Here is an 18,810-nt window from a genome sequence, read left to right on the forward strand (position 1 = left end):
TGATATTACCTTAACTTCACATAAGATCACATGGGATCACATAAAATTCATGTGGTTTTTCCGTAAGAGCTCACAAGTCCATGAGCCGACTCACCTCCACTACGTGTCTGTGCATGCCTGTGCATACGTGCATGTGTGCGTGCGTGTATAAATGTAAGTGTGTATAAGTGTGTGTGTTACCTTTCTACAATGCGCTCCAAGGTGAGGTTACGCAGGCAGTCAGTTAGGCCCTTCTCTCCCAGCTCTACCTCCCTCCCACAGGGCGGGCATGGAAACAACATCGCAGGGGGTGGTTCCTTACGCCGTCGCCCCGGCGACGGATACGTCCCAAATCCTGGACACAGGGTGGCAGAGGGGGAGAAGTCAGTCAGTGGGATGAGGAGAGAGGGATAGGTAAAGAGTGGAGGAAATAGAGAGAAAGAGAGAATCAGAGAAGGATGTGTGTATTCCCATCGCATCCCCAGACTAGTCCTATTGATTGTCACTTGACATTGAATCTAAAGATACATACACACACTCTCTCTCTCACGTGCAAACACACACTCACACACACACACATTACCTGAACGTAGCACGCGGTCGATGGGTCGATGGTCAGCCTTGCAGGGCATGGGCCTGCGTGGCTGGCGGGGAGAGCGGGTGTTGGGGGTGGAGGCAGGAGAGTTGGGCTCGGGTGGCAGCTCCGGAGGAGGGTAGCCATTTTTAACCAGGACCTCGGAGGCACACATCAGGCAGACGCTGTGCTGACATGGCAGGACCACGGGCTGCTTGACGATCTCCTTACACACTGGGCAATGCAGCTCGCACTCCATGCTCTTTACGTTAGACTGGGGAGGAGGGAGAGGTGGAGAGTCAATGAATCACGCAGGTAGATAGACAGACCTAAGGGGGTCCTGTGTGGCTCGGTGGTAGAGCATGGCGCTTGTGATGCCAGGGTTGTGGGTTTGATTCCCATGGGGGACCAGTACAAAAAACGATGAGAATGTGTGCACTCACTACTGTAAGTCGCTCTGGATAAGAGCATCTGGTAAATGACTCAAATGTAATATAATGTAAATGGCGAATCACTTTGATATTCATGAGACTAAAAAGAATTAATTAATTGAATTAAAACAAACCCACCTAGAGGGGGTAGAAGGATGAATTTATAGTGTTTGAAAAGAGAACGAAGTAAGTACACAGCACGGGACCAAAATAGAGGAATAACATGAAGAAGAGGTATTGAAATAAAACACATATAAAACAGTTGTACCACCAACTACCATTAACTGCAGCATTCAAGATGCTACAGGTGTCACACCCTGGCCTTAGTTATCTTTGTTTTCATTAATAATTTAGTTAGGTCAGGGTGTGACATGGTGAAGTATGTGTTTTGGGTTGTCTAGGGGTTTGTAGGTTTATGGGGTAATGTCTTGTCTAGGTGTTTGTATGTTGATGGCTGCCTAGATTGGTTCTCAATTGGAGACAGCTGTGGTTTATTGTCTCTAATTGGGAGCCATATTTAAGGCAGCCATGGGCATCATGTGTTTGTGGGTAATTGTCTATGTTGAACGTTTGTTGCTTGTCTGTGCACTTACGTTATTTAGCTTCACGGTCGTTTGTTGTTTTGTTAGTTTTGGATAGTGTTCGGTTTCGTGTTTTTTCTCTCTTCCAAAATAAAGAGATGTATTTGGCACACGCTGCGCCTTGGTCCAATATCTCACAAGAAGACGATCGTGACAGAATTACCCACCAATCTAGGACCAAGCGGCGTGTCAAGCGGCAACAGGACCCACCTACACAGGATTCATGGACATGGGAGGAGATACTGGATGGAAAGGGTCCTTGGGCACAACCGGGAGAAGTTCGCCTCCTTCGTGAAGAGCTGGAGGCAGCTAAAGCCGAGAGGAGGCGATATGAGGAGGCAGCACGGAGGCAAGGCTGGAAGCCCGTGAGCACTACCCAATAAATTTTTAGGGGGGGGCACAGGGCATGGACGACGGGGCTGACGGAGGCAGAGAAGGGGCGAATTCAAAAGGCCACCAGGTTACGGGGGCCACTGGTCAAAGTAGGGAGAGGAGATGTAGAGGCACGGCGAGTGGTACTGGGGTGTATTACCAGTCCGGTCCGGCCCGTTCCAGTTCCCGGGGTAGAGCCAGTGGTGTGTGTCCCCAGTACGGTCCGGCCTGTTACGACCCCTCGCACCAAATGGACGGTGCGCGTCGCCAGCCCAGCCCGGCCTGTTCCTGCTCCACGCACTAAGTTAATGGTGCGCGTCGCCAGCCCAGCCCGGCCTGTCCCTGCTCTACGCACTAAGCCTACGGGGTGCGTCGCCAGCCCAGCCCGGCCTGTTCCTGCTCCACGCACTAAGTTAATGGTGCGCGTCGCCAGCCCAGCCCGACCTGTTCCTGCTCCACGTACTAAGCCTACGGTGTACGTCGCCAGCCCGACCCGGCCTGTTCCTGCCACTCGCACCAAATCTACGGTGCGCGTCGCCAGCCCGGTCCGGCCTGTTCCTGCCACCCGCACCAAGTTTACGGTGCGCGTCGCCAGCCCGACCCGGCCTGTTCCTGCCACTCGCACCAAACCTACGGTGCGCGTCGCCAGCCCGGTCCGGCCTGTTCCTGCTCCCCGCACTAGCCCTGAGATGCGTGTCCTCAGCCCGGTACCTCCAGTTCCGGCACCACGCACTAGGCCGTATGTGCGTCTCGGCCGGCCAGAGTCTGCCGTCTGCCTAACGGCGCCTGGACTGCCCGTCTGCCCAACGCCGTCTGAACTGTCCGTCTGCCAAGCGCTGCATGAACTGCCCGTCTGTACTGAGCCTGCTAAGCCGCCCGTCTGCCATGAGCCTTCAGAGCCGTCCGCCAGACAGGAGCCGCTAGAGCCTTCCGCCAGACAGGAGCCGCTAGAGCCTTCCGCCAGACAGGATCAGCCAGAGCCTTCCGCCAGACAGGATCAGCCAGAGCCTTCCGCCAGACAGGATCAGCCAGAGCCTTCCGCCAGCCATGAGCAGCCAGATCCGTCAGCCAGCCATGGGCATCATGTGTTTGTGGGTAATTGTCTAAGTTGAACGTTTGTTGCTTGTCTGTGCACTTACGTTATTTAGCTTCACGGTCGTTTGTTGTTTTGTAAGTTTTGGATAGTGTTCGGTTTCGTGTTTTTCTCTCTTCCAAAATAAAGAGATGTATTTGGCACACGCTGCGCCTTGGTCCAATATCTCACAAGAAGACGATCGTGACAACAGGCCCTGGTCAAAAATAGTGCACTATATAGGGAATAGAGTGCCATTTGGGATGCAGCCATAGTGTGAGAGAGGGAAGAGATTTCTCTAGCTAAGTGTTACCACGTGACAGTTTAACAGTTGTTTTATAAATAGCTGTCCTCAATGGCTGTCAGAGCAGTGGGAGACTCATTAAATATCAATAAGGAAGGAGGACCAGACGTAAATTATTTAATTCCTGCACACGCCTGGTCCGGAGTGTGTGTGGACGTGTTTAACTATTCTTGTGGGGACCAGAAGTATTCTGCAGGACTGTGTGTGTGTGTGTGTGTGTGTGTGTGTGTGTGTGTGTGTGTGTGTGTGTGTGTGTGTGTGTGTGTGTGTGTGTGTGTGTGTGTGTGTGTGTGTGTGTGTGTGTGTGTGTGTGTGTGCGTGCGTGCGTGCGTGCGTGCGTGCGTGCGTGCGTGCGTGCGTGCGTGCGTGCGTGCGTGCGTGCGTGCGTGCGTGCGTGCGTGCGTGCGTGCGTGCGTGCGTGCGTGCGTGCGTGCGTGCGTGCGTGCGTGCGTGCGTGCGTGCGTGCGTGCGTGCGTTTGTGTGTGACGCCTGGTCCCGATGACTTCATTCTACACATGACCACTGCTGTATAGACTGGTGCTGCCTATTGTCACACACACCATACCTGGGCCCGTATTCATAAAGCGTCCTGCAGGAGTGATAATCTAGGATCAGTTCTGCATTTTAGATCATAATAAATAAGATCTACATGGACAGGGGGACCTGATCCTAGATCAGCACGCTGAAGCTTTATGAACACAGACCTAGATTGGAAGGATGAATGCACCTGTAATGCTGAAGATAGTGTGTCCCTTAGATCTGGACAGTGGACACTGATAGGTCCAAGACTAGGTGTGTTGCTTCTAATCTGTGGTTGCCCTTGACAGAGGTCTGAGAGATTCAATTCTGGCTAAAACAGATCATAATGAGTAAGATTACATGGACAGGGGGGAACCTGATCCTAGATCAGCATTCCTACTCTGAGTGAAGGAAATGAATGAATGAATTAATTAATTAATTAAATCACCCTTTAAACTGTAGTAAAATCAGTAGCCTAACGGTTGCAGGATGCATCAATACTGATAGCAGCTCTGGTCATAGTCGAAGACGTTGTATAAAAATAAGGGTGGGGGGGAAACAGTGCTCTACTCCAGCAGTCTTTCACTAAGGGATATTTCAGTGGCACAATGACATCATTCCAGGAAAGGGTTCTATGAAATAAGTAATGGAAATGTAGATTCTAGCCAATAAATAGGCTATCCAAAACTCAGCTCCTAAAGCTGAGGCTCCAGAAACTGACTCTCACACACACACACACACACTCACTCACTCACTCACTCACTCACTCACTCACTCACTCACTCACACACACACACACACACACACACACACACACACACACACACACACACACACACACACACACACACACACACACACACACACACACACACACACACACACACACACACACACTCACACACACACACTCACACACTGACACTCACAGTGATACACTCACACACACACTCACACACACACTGACACACAAGTTAATCAGTACATTAAACTAACCAATATCCATTCTATTGATTGCTCTGATGCAAGGGGAGAGGAGGATGACAACCTTCCTTTGAATTTTCTAAACCAATCACATCCACTTAAATTACATGATTTGTATTTGATTATAAGCTTTAAGCAACACTATAGCACAGCCTAAATCACTTGATACTTTTCCAACATTACAGTTTTTTTCAATCACTTTGGCACATTTTTCAGATATACAGTGCACTCAGAAAGGATTCAGACACCTTGATTTCTTCCACATTTTGTTACGGCACAGCCTCATTCTAAAATGGATTAAATAGTTTTTTCCCCTCATCAATCTACACACAATACCCCATAATGACAAAGCAAAACAGGTTTTTAGACATTTTGACATATTTATTACTAATAAAAACCGGAAATATCACATTTACATAAGTATTCAGTCCCTTTACTCAGTACTTTGTTAAAAGCACCTTTGGCAGCGATTACAGACTCAAGTATTTTTGGGTATGACGCTAAAAGCTTTGCACACCTGTATTTGCACACCCATTCTTATAATAATAAATAATTATTCTCTGCAGATCCTCTCAAGCTCTGTCAGGTTGGATGGGGAGCGTCGCTGCACAGCTATTTTCAGGTCTCTCCAGAGATGTTCAATCGGGTTCAAGTCCGGGCTCTGGCTGGGCCACTCAAGGACATTCAGAGACTTGTCCCGAAGCCACTCCTGCATTTTCTTGGCTGTGTGCTTAGAGTTGTTGTCCTGTTGGAAGGTGAACCTTCGCCCCAGTCTGAGGTCCTTAGTGCTCTGGAGCAGGTTTTCATCAAGGATCTCTTTGTACTTTACTTCGTTCATCTTTCCCTCGATCCTGACTAGTCCCTCAGTCCCTGCCGCTGAAAAACATCCCCACAGCAAGATGGTACCAGGTTTCCTCCAGACGTGACGCTTGGCATTCAGGCCAAAGATTTCAATCTTGGTTTCATCAGAGCAGAGAATCTTGTTTCTCAGTCCTTTAGGTGCCTTTTGGCAAACTCCAAGTGGGCTGTCATGTGCCTTTTACTGAGGAGTGGCTTCCGTCTGGCCTCTCTACCATAAAGGCCTGATTGGTGGAGTGCTGCAGAGATGGTTGTCCTTCTGGAAGGTTCTCCCATCTCCACAGAGGAACTCTGGAGCTCTGTCAGAGTGACCATCGGGTTCTTGGTCACCTCCCTGACCAAGGCCCTTCTCCCCCAATTGCTCAGTTTGGCCGGAGGGCCAGCTCTAGGAAGAGTCTTGGTGGTTCCAAACTTCTTCCATTTAAGAATGATGGAGGCCACTGTGTTCTTGGGGACCTTCAATGCTGCAGACATTTTTTGGTACCATTCCCCAGATCTTTGCCTCGACACAATCCTGTCTCGGAGCTCTACGGCCAATTCCTTCGACCTCATGGCTTGGTTTTTGCTCTGACATGCACTGTCAACTGTGAGACCTTATATAGACATGTGTGTGCCTTTCCAAATCATGTCCAATCAATTGAATTTAACACAGGTGGACTCCAATAAAGTTGTAGAAACATCTCAAGGATGATCAATGGAAACAGGATGCACCTGAGCTCAATTTCGAGTCTCATAGCAAAGGGTCTGAATACTTAAGTAAATAAGGTATTTCTGTTTTTTATTTTTAATACATTTGCAAAAAATTCTAAAAACCTGTTTTCACTTTGTCATTATGGGGTATTGTGTGTAGATTTATTTTAATTTATTATAGAAAAAGGCTGTAACGTAACAAAATGTGGAAAAAGTCAATGGGTCTGAATACTTTCCAAATGCACTGTAAGTGGTATTTAAAAAAAATATCTAAGTACAAAACTCTAAACTGATAACACTTGTAATGGCCCCTATCTTTTTTAAATAACTTTTGATTGTGCATTCATTGGGGTTTCACATATCTTTCACCACTGAGTCATTCATGCAAAATCCAAGTTTTCCGTGAAATACCATGAGCACATTTTATTTAGTCTCCAATACCTCAGATAATGATAGGCTCACCATTTAGTCATTTTAACTACCATTTAATCCAATAGCCAAATAATACAAGATACACATTTCGAAACTGTTCTTTTTGAAGTGCTGAATAGAAAGAATAGTAGATGGTAAATATACATTTCCATACAGTATTTGACTATAGAAAGCAAAGGTAACCTGCCTGAATGATTACCGCCCCGTAGCCCTCACGTTGGTAGCCATGAAGTGCTTTGAAAGGCTGGTCATGGCTCACATCAAACACCATCATGCCGGAATCACTAGACCCACTCCAATTCGCATACCGCCCCAACAGATCCACAGATGACGCAATCTCAATCGCACTCCACACGGCCCTTTCCCACCTGGACAAAAGGAACACCTATGTGAGAATGCGGTTCATTGACTACAGCTCAGCGTTCAACACCATAGTGCCCACAAAGCTCATCACTAAGCTAAGGACCCTGGGACTAAACACCTCCCTCTGCAACTGGATCCTGGACTTCCTGACGAGCTGCCCTCAGGTGGTAAGGGTAGGAAACAACATATCTGCCACGCTGTTCCTCAACACTGGGGCCCCTCAGGGGTGCGTGCTTAGTCCCCTCCTGTACTCCCTGTTCACCCACGACTGCGTGGCCAAGCACGACTCCAACACCATCATTAAGTTTGCTGACGACACAACAGTGGTAGGCCTGATCACCGACAACGATGAGACAGCCTATAGGGAGGAGGTCAGAGACCTGTCAGTGTTGTGCCAGGACAACAACCTCTCCCCCAATGTGAGCAAGACAAAGGAGCTGATCGTGGACTATAGGAAAAGGAACGCCGAACAGGCCCCCATTAACATTGACAGGGCTGAAGTGGAGCGGGTCGAGAGTTTCAAGTTCCTGGTGTCCACATCACCAACGAACTATCATGGTCCAAACACACCAAGACAGTTGTGAAGAGGGCACGACAACACCTTTTCCCCCTCATGAGACTAAAAAGATTTGGCATGGGTCTCCAGATCCTCAAAAAGTTATACAGCTGCACCATCGAGAGCATCCTGACAGGTTGCATCATCGCCTGGTATGGAAACTGCTCGGCATCTGACCGTAAGGCGTTACAGAGGGTAGTGCGTACGGCCCAGTACATCACTGGGGCCAAGCTTCCTGACATCCAGGACCTATATACTAGGCGGTGTCAGAGGAAGGTCCAAACATTTTTCAAAGACTCCAGTCACCCAAGTCATAGACTGTTCTCTCTGCTACAGCACGGCAAGTGGTACCGGAGCACTATGTCTAGGACCAAAGGCTCCTTAACAGCTTCTACCCCCAAGCCATAAGACTGCTGAACAATTAATCAAATGGCCACCCGGACTATTTACATTGACGGTAAGGTCTACACCTGTTGTATTTGCCGCATGTGACAAATAAAATTTGATTTGATTATAACTTGACATACGCCATTTTTATATCATTTGTATCCAATGGCAGGTTGTGAGTATGTTGGGAAATATGTCAGTCTTACGGTTTCATTATCCTTATACAGTACAAACGTAGGACAAATCATCAGAAATATGGGGTAATGTAAAGCAGTTAAAATAAATACAAAATAAGAAGTTTTATTGTCACATATTGTAGCATGGTGTTGTATGTCATTTCTGGCCCTTGCAACATTGTACAAGTTCACCTTTTCTATGTGTTTCTATACAATATCTCATATCTCTCTGCTCGACAAAATTAATCAGCTTACAGTGTATCATTGAAATTCAGATAATGAGTGGAATATATTGTTATATACAACCCATGTAGTTTAGCAGTGCATTGTACACTACACTATAATTACAAATGGTAGCACATAAGAGTGACTCTTTCCACTTTGAAGCACACTGGCTTATGGAGAATGATTGTGTCGTATTTACAGTCACATCCATATACAGTATGATTTCGTTTTACCTTCCAACATAAATTGGTGTCTAATTGATACATTTATGAGGTAAAAATATAGAAATATACAGTTATCAAACTATACACGGAGCCCCGTGTAGCTCAGTTGGTAGAGCATGGCGCTTGCAACGCCAGGGTTGTGGGTTAGTTTCCCACGGGGGCCAGTATGAAAATGTATGCACTCACTAACTGTAAGACACTCTGGATAAGAGCGTCTGCTAAATGACTAGAATTTAAAATGTATATATGTTAACTAGGCACTACATCAGTTTAGTTCGGTAGGTAACAGTTTTGAGCAGTTTGATTAAGTGATAATTAATTGTAGTGTTAACACATGATAAGAATATCATATCAAAAGTAGGCTTAAAGTGAATATTGCATTTTGAAAAGCTGATACTTCAATTGAATATGCATCCAAATTGAAAGAGTGATTTGTTGCAGTGAACAAGTGACTTTGTGAATTCGTTTGTTGTACTTGGTATAAACATTTTTTTTTATTAGTTTTGAAACATGAGCTATTTTGATGATCTGTTTAGATTTTTGTGCTCAGAGTTATGAAAATGTATCACATACTTGTGAAAATTGCACCAAAGTGATATTTAAACAAATATATAAATGTATATGATGCCAAGCCATTCACACACACATCACATCACATCATAAAACATGCTAATATAAATGTATATGAAGCGAAGCCATTCACACACACATCACATCACTTCATAAAACATGCAGATCTGAAGGTCAAAGAAAGATCATTTATAATTTACCAGCACGATATGGTTCGAGTCACGCTGTCTCTATGTCATTCACCAATGTCAACTCCGTCCAGTCCTTTCTTGTTCTATTCAAAACAGCGGCCGAGTAAACTAGCAATATGCTAGCAAGGCTATGCTACGCTGGGTACAATCCACTGACGCCCACAAATTATTTGTCCAAATAGGACCTACATTCCATATTACAGCCCAAATTGCTTCGCAATGCGATGTCTGTCTGTCACCGGCTTGTTTTCCAGAACACGCGTTGTGCTACAGCGCATTTCTTACCTTCAGCTGGAATCTAGGCGCCATGATAGGAAGGTTTCTTCCACCGTAATCGGAGCGATGCTACCTGATGGGATACTAGAAACTGAAAGAGGGAGGGGGGAATTTCTTCCCAACTACAAGGAGGTGTAACATGGGAGATTTGTGAGATGCTAATTATTTTAAAGACTACCTTTAAATTCCTGTTGACATAGTGCTTAAAAATAGTGATTTTCAGTCTCTCATTGTTCTCTTTGTTGAAAACTACAATAGCTTATTGCGCTGTGCAATTTTCGGTACCCTAGGTTTTTTTTAAATCTCCCCCTATGCAGCACAAGAGCGTACCGCGTGCCTGCATCCCGTCTCCATGGTAACAAGCATCTGCTGTACCTGAGCATCCTACAAGCTCGCACAAAACGTGTGGCATTTTATTTGCACAGCTTCTTTATTTGTTTCCAGCGTGTCTAGTGTTGCATTCGAATAGGCATAGGGTCTACATCTTTTAACGCATTTTTGTTGTCCACAAAAAAATCCCCAAGTCATTATAGAGCACCTTATAGCCTAGTTCTAAAGAAAATGTGCACCAAAATGGGTAACGCCCATAATAGGCCTATACGTGGTTCAATACATTTGGTAGGCATCCACATATTTGCGGGTGAATTGAATGGGAAAGTATGGTAAAGGATACAGTGTTATTTAAACATAAATAGCCCTATCTGTTTCTTTTTGGTCTAGGTTGAAGATTAGTATTATTATATATTTATTTTTTTAATCGTATGCTATAGATAGGCCTATATCACATTTTTAAAAATTACATATTAATGTGTGACATTGAGCCGTATTAAATGTTGGAAATTATTATGTAGACTAATAAAACTGGTCCGACAGGTGCAAATTGGGGCGAATCAGACACCTGAAAATAAAATGGTGGCAATCTGATTCTGGTAGCCTAGGCATTAGGCTACTGTCTGCATCATTAGCCTATAAAATGTCATAGGCTATAACAACAAAACATGTAAACACAAACAAAACACTGACACAACAATACACAGGCTACTCACACTAATACGAACCAGAGCGTCCATCATTGAAGAAGTGAGCGTTCAATCCGACTGTGCCTCCTTCGATGAATTACACATGATACCCCTACCGTTATCATAACAATAACAACAGGTGCCATAAAGACGAAAATTGCAAAATAGATATTCATAACTCCTGGTTCACTATTTGCGAAATAAGATTATTGGAATTTGGCGCACGCGCGTGAGCCTACAACCCATTAAAAAACGTTAACAATAGAAAAATGAAGCCAAATGGAAGAGAGACATTTTATTTATAACGAAATAAATGTAAACGATAATGAAAATACACACACTATTCCAAATGCTGCCAGATTATGCGCTTGGTAGGCTACTCCCCGCCCATACATCTCTCAACCTTCCTTTATTGAATCGCATCAGCGTCGGAAATTCTGCCACGATTCTGGGGTTTCTGTCTGCTAGGCACTGTAATATAAAGGGGCGGGTGAAAAGGACTACAATAGTCGGAGCATGGGTAACAAACCCTGTTACCAAAAAGTGACCACCCCCCAAAAATATGACAATTAATTAATAGGCCTACTTTACATAAAAAATTGCTACTGCTTTATACATTACAGTCATTTAGCAGACGCTCTTATCCAGAGCAATTAGGGTTTAGTGCCTTGCTCAAGGGCACATCGACAGATTTTTCACCTAGTCGGCTCGGGGATTTGAACCAGCGACCTTTCGGTTACTGGCACAACGCTCTTAACCACTAAGCTACCTGCCGCCTAGAAACAAAAAAAAAGAACACTAGTTTCTATAGCACAGATGGGATTGCAAATGTTCATAAACGCATGCAAAACAAATCGCTTTACAAAAGTGGATCTTTGGTTGGGTCTTTTGCCCATTTATTAGCAGCAATGACAAAACATATCAATAATTCCATACAGACAGATTTAATTACTGTAAACACAGTAAATACATTGGCCTACACATAGCCTACACACCCTGTTTACTATCTCACATGCTCTGTTTAGCAGCATTCTTTAGCTCTTAATATAATAATATATCTAATTTAGCAGACGCTTTTTTCCAAAGCGATTTACAGTCATGCATACATTTTACGTACCGATGATACCAGGAATCAATCCCACTACCCTGGCGTTGCAAGCACCATGCACTACCAACTGAGCTACTTTCTGACAAGATAATCCATGGGGGTGCATGTATTTGAGCATCAGTCTTATAATTGTTGCAGAGTTATGCAACCCTTGTGTCTATGTGTGCATATGGGCATGCTTGTGGACACAGGGAGGAAGGCATGTATCCAATTTACTCAATGAGATATGAGACTATATTAATGTGACATGTAGGCCTAATGCAATACACTGTAGAACGCAGATAGAAGCAGGCAGGTCTTTACATGACATGCAATCACATTTTCCCTTCCAGGAAGCAGTTGGACATGCAGGCAAGGGATTAAATCAGGGTGATGTACTCCTTGAAGTCCACAGCGCCATCACCGTCATGGTCTAGCATTGTCATCAGCTCACCCACGTCAGGACCACCCTTCTGCTCATATTAATGGGATATAGGATTACAAGGAAGACACATTACATTAGGATTTCTGTATTTTGTTGTCATTCACACTGAATGGCTGACACTTCACTCATGTCAAGAGAACATAAGCAGGGGATTAGAACACAAGGAAGACACAATACATAAGGATTTCTTTACTTTGCTGTCATTAGTACTAAATGAATGAGACTCCATGCAATATAGAATCAGTCAATCTCAATTAAACTTTATTTCAAGTGCATTCTTTATTAAAATCACAACACTTTACAATAAAAAATAGCATTAGAATAGCATTTGCTGTCTCATGAGTGACCAGGTTACCAAACACAGATTAAGCCTAGTCCTGGACTTCAAAGCTGAAATCCTTCATGGTGAAACTGCCACGTCCAACAAAAAAGTTACTGCAAACAACACTGTTTTTTCCCCTCGAATATCATTGCATGCGCGATCAACCTGGTCAGAGCATTTCGTATTATTTCGTATGTAAATCCGAGACCCTCCATTTAGTACGATATGTTAAGTTTCGTATGGTATGTATTAATTTGTGGATGTCATCACTCATTTCGTATGATATGTTACGAATTACAATCCGTATTATATGTTACGAATTTGCAAAACATACAATATGTTACGAATATACAAAATTTACAATATGTTACGAATTCTAGCTAAGTGGCTAGGTGGCTACCTTTAGCTAGCTCACTAACGTTAGCTAGGCTAGGGGTTAAGGTTAGAGGTTAAGGTTAGGGTTAGGGTTAAGTTTAGGAGTTAGGTTATAGGGTTAAGGTTAGGGTGAGGGGAAGGGTTAGCTAAAAGGGTTAATGTTAGGATTAGGTGAAGGGTTAGTTTAAAGGGTTAGTGTTAGGGGAAGGGTTAGCTAACATGCTAAGTAGTTGCAAATAGCTAAAAAATAGTAAGTAGTTGAGATGTTGCTAATTAGCTACAATTCTAAAGTTGTCCGTGATGAGACTCAAACTCGCAACCTTTATACGCCCACCAAACCACCCTCCTTTCATTTTTGCCTTAAGTAACAATCTGTCATATGTAACCATACCAAATGTAGCATATCATACTAAATGGTGCTTCTCAGATTTACATACAGAATAATACGAAATGCTCTGAGACCAGGTTGCCACGATAGAACAACAGAATATGTACTGCATTTCTTTCTTTTTTTATACCACATTGCGGACAATGGCGCTGTTTCCTCACTGCAGATTACATATTTTAAAAAAGCATGCTCAATGGACAATCTTAATTGAAAGTGCTTTTTAGTCCAGGACTATAAGCTTAATGGGGGTCTGGGAAACTGTCCCGAGTTGTTGCATTGACTCACCCCAGTGATGTAGGGCAGTTCCGCCTTGATGAGGTTGGTTAGCTCTTTCTTGCTGAGGGTCTTAGCATCTCCACTGCCAGAGTGCTTGTGGAATGCCATGATGAGGGCTCCCAGGGAGGCTTCCAGGGGTGTGGGCTGTGCCATGTTGTCTGAGACTGATGGTGATCCTGGGGGTGTAAATTATTATAAGTAGGCTACTAGGAAAGCAGCTTACATTTGGAATGCTTTATGTTCTGCAGAGGAATAAAGTAAGTAGGTAAGTAAGCGCTTACCACATGCAGAATATACATGCTAAATTGAACAGTTTACTCAGACCGATGATTTTACACAGGTAACTGACATTTCAACTCGTGTTTTGAATGCATGTAAATTAATGTTGGAGATATTTCAAACATTTTTCTGAAAAAGTAGTGTAGGCCTAGTAAAGAACTAAATAATTATGAACAGTACACCTTTAGGAAATAATCATTAACAGTCACACAACTGTACCCTATGTAGATGAGTGTTCCAAATGACACATGCATGAAGAATAATGAACTGTTTTCAAAAGTATTTTTAAATTATTTATTTTATAAATCCCTGCATTCTACCCTATTGATCAATGTAATATTTTACGCTTCAGTCTAATCGGCCGATTAAACAAGGACTATCCACACTGTAAAAAAAAAAATCCTGTTATTTTTAGGTAGGGTAGACAAGGGATGGTTATAACACTATTTGCATTTTTGTCAATTTGTCAGAGATTGTTTGAGCTACTATATTCAAAATGTGATACGAACAACTTACATCTGTCTGCTACAAATTGGTGTAGGTATTATCTCTCTAAATCAAACAGACAAGGTGTGACTTTGTCTCAAATACAAGGAGTGAAATGTTACAATTTACCCCAACTCCCCAGGACAGTGGTATAAGGGCTTGGGGTTAAATGTAACAGTTTGAAAATGGCATGCAACGAAATATTGAAAGCCTTTATTGAGAACATGAGGACAACATTGCCATGTTTAACATTTTGTGTGGCAGAAATAATAAAATAATAATACAAATCATAAAACATGTATTATTTGTACGTTCCATTAACTGGCCCTTTTCAACTAAAAACTGTGTGTGTGTGTGTGTGTGTGTGTGTGTGTGTGTGTGTGTGTGTGTGTGTGTGTGTGTGCGTGCGAGTTTGAGAAAGACAGAGCGGTGGTGTGTGAGTGTCTCTGTGTGTGTGTGTGTGAGTGAATGTTGGACATGTCCACTCAATCAGAGTCATAGTTGTGACAGTGGTATGGTAGTCTTGGGGTACAGGCTTGGTGGGCCCATAATTTATATTCCCAAGACTGCACCCAGACCTCCTTAGCTTGTTACAACTAACCCTGACTTGCAGTCTTTAGCTAGCTTCAATTTTAGCTACATGTTAAAACTCTAGCATTGCTAACTTACATAAGAAATAGCTACACACTGGTTTTAACCTGATATAAGTTTGGTGAATCGAACTACAAAGCAGGTGATACCATCAGCAAAAAATTATTGGTAAAAAAACTGACTTTCTTACCTCAAAATCAGATTTGTGTCAATAAAATCTATCACTGGGTCTTGCTTCTTCACATTAGGGCTGATGATTAAACTGAGCATGTGCACAGCGAATCCTGATTGTAGTTTGTTCATGATTGGAGATTTTGAGAGTGTTACAACTAACCTGTGTTACAAGCATCCCCAGTCTCCCCTAACTTACTGTCAGCCAGCTACCTGTAAATTACTGTGGGAAAAAAAAGGTACAGTATGTTAGCCTTCCATAAATTCCAAATAGGCCTAAACTTTGCTTTAACAGTACAGGTAAATGGCTGCCAGTAAATTACCTTAAAAACAACCAGATTAAAATACACTGATGTCGACAAGCCATTTGTCCAAAATAGCCTATTACAGCGCAAATTGCTGTGCAATGCGATATCTGTCTCTCACCAGCTTGTTTTACAGAATAGCGCATTTCTTACCTTCACCTGGAATCTAGCCGCCATGATAGGAAGGTTTCTTCCATGGTAATCGGAGCGATGCTCCCGGAGAGGATAGAAACTGAAAGGGGGGGTTCTGCCCCGCCACAAGGAGGGGTAAGGGGGAGATTTGTCTGCATGCATCATCGGTAGCCTATAAAATGTCATAGGCTATAACTACAACGGGAAAACAACAAAACAACAAAACATGTAAACACAGACAAAACACAGACTGACACGACCACAGACACAGGCTACTCACGAACCAGAGCGTCCATCATTGAAGCGAGCGTTCAATCCGACTGTGTCTCCTTCGATGAATTACACATGATACCCCTACTGTTATCATAACAATAACAACAGGTGCCATGAATGCAAATATTGCAAAATAGATATTCATAACTCCTGGATGATCCGTTTATTTAGCTGGAGTAGTCCTTGCCCTAATATGACATCTGTTTTGCGCAGTAAGATTGGAACTGGACGCACGCAAGTAAGGCTATAGCCTACATTATAGGCATGCAACCCAATAGAAAATGAAGCCAAATGGAAGAGAGAAAATAAATTTGTAACGAAATTAAATTTAGGCCTAACGATCATCCGATGATGAAAATGCACCGTTCCAAGTGCTGCCAGATTATGCGCTTGGTGGGATACTCCCCGCCCAGACGTCTCCCACCCTTCCTTTCCCGAATCGCATCAGTTTTGGCAAATCTGCCACGATTCAGGGGTTTCTGTCTCTACTGTTGCTGGCTGGTTACACTGTAATATAATTGGGCGGGGGTGAAACGGACTACATAGTCGGAGCATGTGTAGCCTAATAAACCCTGTTAAAGTGGCCTCAATTACATTGATATTTTAGGCTACATAAGAAATGGCTGCTGTACAAAGAAAAAAAAGAAGACTGGCGAACATCCATGTTTGCCACTATCAAGTGGGATTGCAAATGTTCATAAACGCGTGCCAAAAAACACGCTTTACAAACGTCGTTGGGTCTTTTGCCAATTTATTAACAGCAAAGATAAAACATTTTGAAGCGATCCTCACTATATGAGCTATGTTACAATTCCGATCGAGTGAGTTAACCCTATTAGCGCGAGGGTGTTTGCCTTTCTCTTCCCTGCCCCACCGTTCGGTACACTGGTATCAGAAGTGGGATTTCTATTGGAGAAGCAGTTTCTGCCAAACTTCATACCGTCGTCTACTATATTTGTTAAGGTCATTTATCTACTTACCCAGAGTCAGACGAACGCAAAACTGGGTGATTATACAGTGGGGAAAAAAAGTATTTAGTCAGCCACCAATTGTGCAAGTTCTCCCACTTAAAAAGATGAGAGAGGCCTGTAATTTTCATCATAGGTACACGTCAACTATGACAGACAAATTGAGAAAAGAAAATCCAGAAAATCACATTGTAGGATTTTTAATGAATTTATTTGCAAATTATGGTGGAAAATAAGTATTTGGTCACCTACAAACAAGCAAGATTTCTGGCTCTCACAGACCTGTAACTTCTTCTTTAAGAGGCTCCTCTGTCCTCCACTCGTTACCTGTATTAATGGCACCTGTTTGAACTTGTTATCAGTATAAAAGACACCTGTCCACAACCTCAAACAGTCACACTCCAAACTCCACTATGGCCAAGACCAAAGAGCTGTCAAAGGACACCAGAAACAAAATAGACCTGCACCAGGCTGGGAAGACTGAATCTGCAATAGGTAAGCAGCTTGGTTTGAAGAAATCAACTGTGGGAGCAATTATTAGGAAATGGAAGACATACAAGACCACTGATAATCTCCCTCGATCTGGGGCTCCACGCAAGATCTCACCCCCGTGGGGTCAAAATGATCACAAGAACGGTGAGCAAAAATCCCAGAACCACACGGGGGGACCTAGTGAATGACCTGCAGAGAGCTGGGACCAAAGTAACAAAGCCTACCATCAGTAACACACTACGCCGCCAGGGACTCAAATCCTGCAGTGCTAGACGTGTCCCCCTGCTTAAGCCAGTACATGTCCAGGCCCGTCTGAAGTTTGCTAGAGTGCATCCAGAAGAGGATTGGGAGAATGTCATATGGTCAGATGAAACCAAAATATAACTTTTTGGTAAAAACTCAACTCGTCGTGTTTGGAGGACAAAGAATGCTGAGTTGCATCCAAAGAACACCATACCTACTGTGAAGCATGGGAGTGAAAACATCATACTTTGGGGCTGTTTTTCTGCAAAGGGACCAGGACGACTGATCCGTGTAAAGGAAAGAATGAATGGGGCCATGTATCGTGAGATTTTGAGTGAAAACCTCCTTCCATCAGCAAGGGCATTGAAGATGAAACGTGGCTGGGTCTTTCAGCATGACAATGATCCCAAACACACCGCCCGGGCAACGAAGGAGTGGCTTCGTAAGAAGCATTTCAAGGTCCTGGAGTCTCCAGATCTCAACCCCATAGAAAATCTTTGGAGGGGAGTTGAAAGTCCGTGTTGCCCAGCGACAGCCCCAAAACATCACTGCTCTAGAGGAGATCTGCATGGAGGAATGGGCCAAAATACCAGGAACAGTGTGTGAAAACCTTGTGAAGACTTACAGAAAACGTTTGACCTGTGTCATTGCCAACAAAGGGTATATAACAAAGTATTGAGAAACTTTTGTTATTGACCAAATACTTATTTTCCACCATAATTTGCAAATAAATTCATTAAAAATCCTACAATGTGATTTTCTGGATTTTTTTTCCTCATTTTGTCTGTCATAGTTGACGTGTACCTATGATGAAAATGACAGGCCTCTCTCATCTTTTTAAGTGGGAGAACTTGCACAATTGGTGGCTGACTAAATACTTTTTTTCCCCACTGTACATTATAGTCTTACAAAGTTATACATAGTAATTCATATGTTATACATTCGTTAATGTTAACCCATAGAGATGTAGGCCTAGAGAGTTCGCAGCGTTGTGTCTCAATGGCGCTGCCTGAGCGCTCACAGACGCCATAATGGGACAGGGCAGATAGCCTACCACGCTTTTGCTGATTTTGACTGATTATCAGAAAGCCACACATCTAGCTAGGCTATACTTTTATAAGAAACAGTTTCATTAATCTACTAGCATAACCAGCGCATCCATGTGAAAACAATTTGATCTCAACTACCCCTATG

General features: G+C 43.5%; 2 protein-coding genes across 8 annotated transcripts in view; both read right to left on the reverse strand.

The window, feature by feature from the left end:
• The window catches only part of LOC121586309 (tripartite motif-containing protein 46), a 31,352-nt gene extending 20,112 nt beyond the window's left edge, over positions 1 to 11,240 (reverse strand). For 4 of the 7 annotated variants that reach the window (XM_041902902.2, XM_045226298.1, XM_041902908.2 and 1 more), the window contains exons 1-3: positions 10,811 to 11,240; positions 563 to 827; positions 181 to 334 (exon numbers count right to left, since the gene is read on the reverse strand). In XM_041902902.2, the coding sequence (XP_041758836.1) occupies positions 181 to 334; positions 563 to 827; positions 10,811 to 10,837 (446 nt within the window). In that variant the 5' untranslated portion in view covers positions 10,838 to 11,240. Of the gene's footprint in view, positions 1 to 180; positions 335 to 562; positions 828 to 9,497; positions 9,745 to 9,773; positions 10,002 to 10,810 lie in introns of those variants that run through there. The other 3 variants (XM_041902905.2, XM_041902903.2, XM_041902906.2) reach the window with 3 other exon arrangements.
• Positions 11,241 to 11,657: 417 nt separating this feature from the next.
• Positions 11,658 to 16,513, reverse strand: LOC121586312 (protein S100-A1). Its single transcript, XM_041902911.2, has 3 exons — positions 15,921 to 16,513; positions 13,686 to 13,852; positions 11,658 to 12,343 (listed from the first exon to the last, which is right to left on the reverse strand). The coding sequence occupies exons 1-3, from the start codon at positions 15,937 to 15,939 to the stop codon at positions 12,251 to 12,253; spliced, it is 279 nt and encodes a 92-aa protein (XP_041758845.1). The 5' UTR covers positions 15,940 to 16,513; the 3' UTR covers positions 11,658 to 12,250.
• Between the last annotated feature and the right edge of the window lie 2,297 nt (positions 16,514 to 18,810).

The sequence above is a fragment of the Coregonus clupeaformis genome, chromosome 17 (genome assembly GCF_020615455.1).
Source record: "Coregonus clupeaformis isolate EN_2021a chromosome 17, ASM2061545v1, whole genome shotgun sequence".
NCBI lineage: Eukaryota > Metazoa > Chordata > Actinopteri > Salmoniformes > Salmonidae > Coregonus > Coregonus clupeaformis.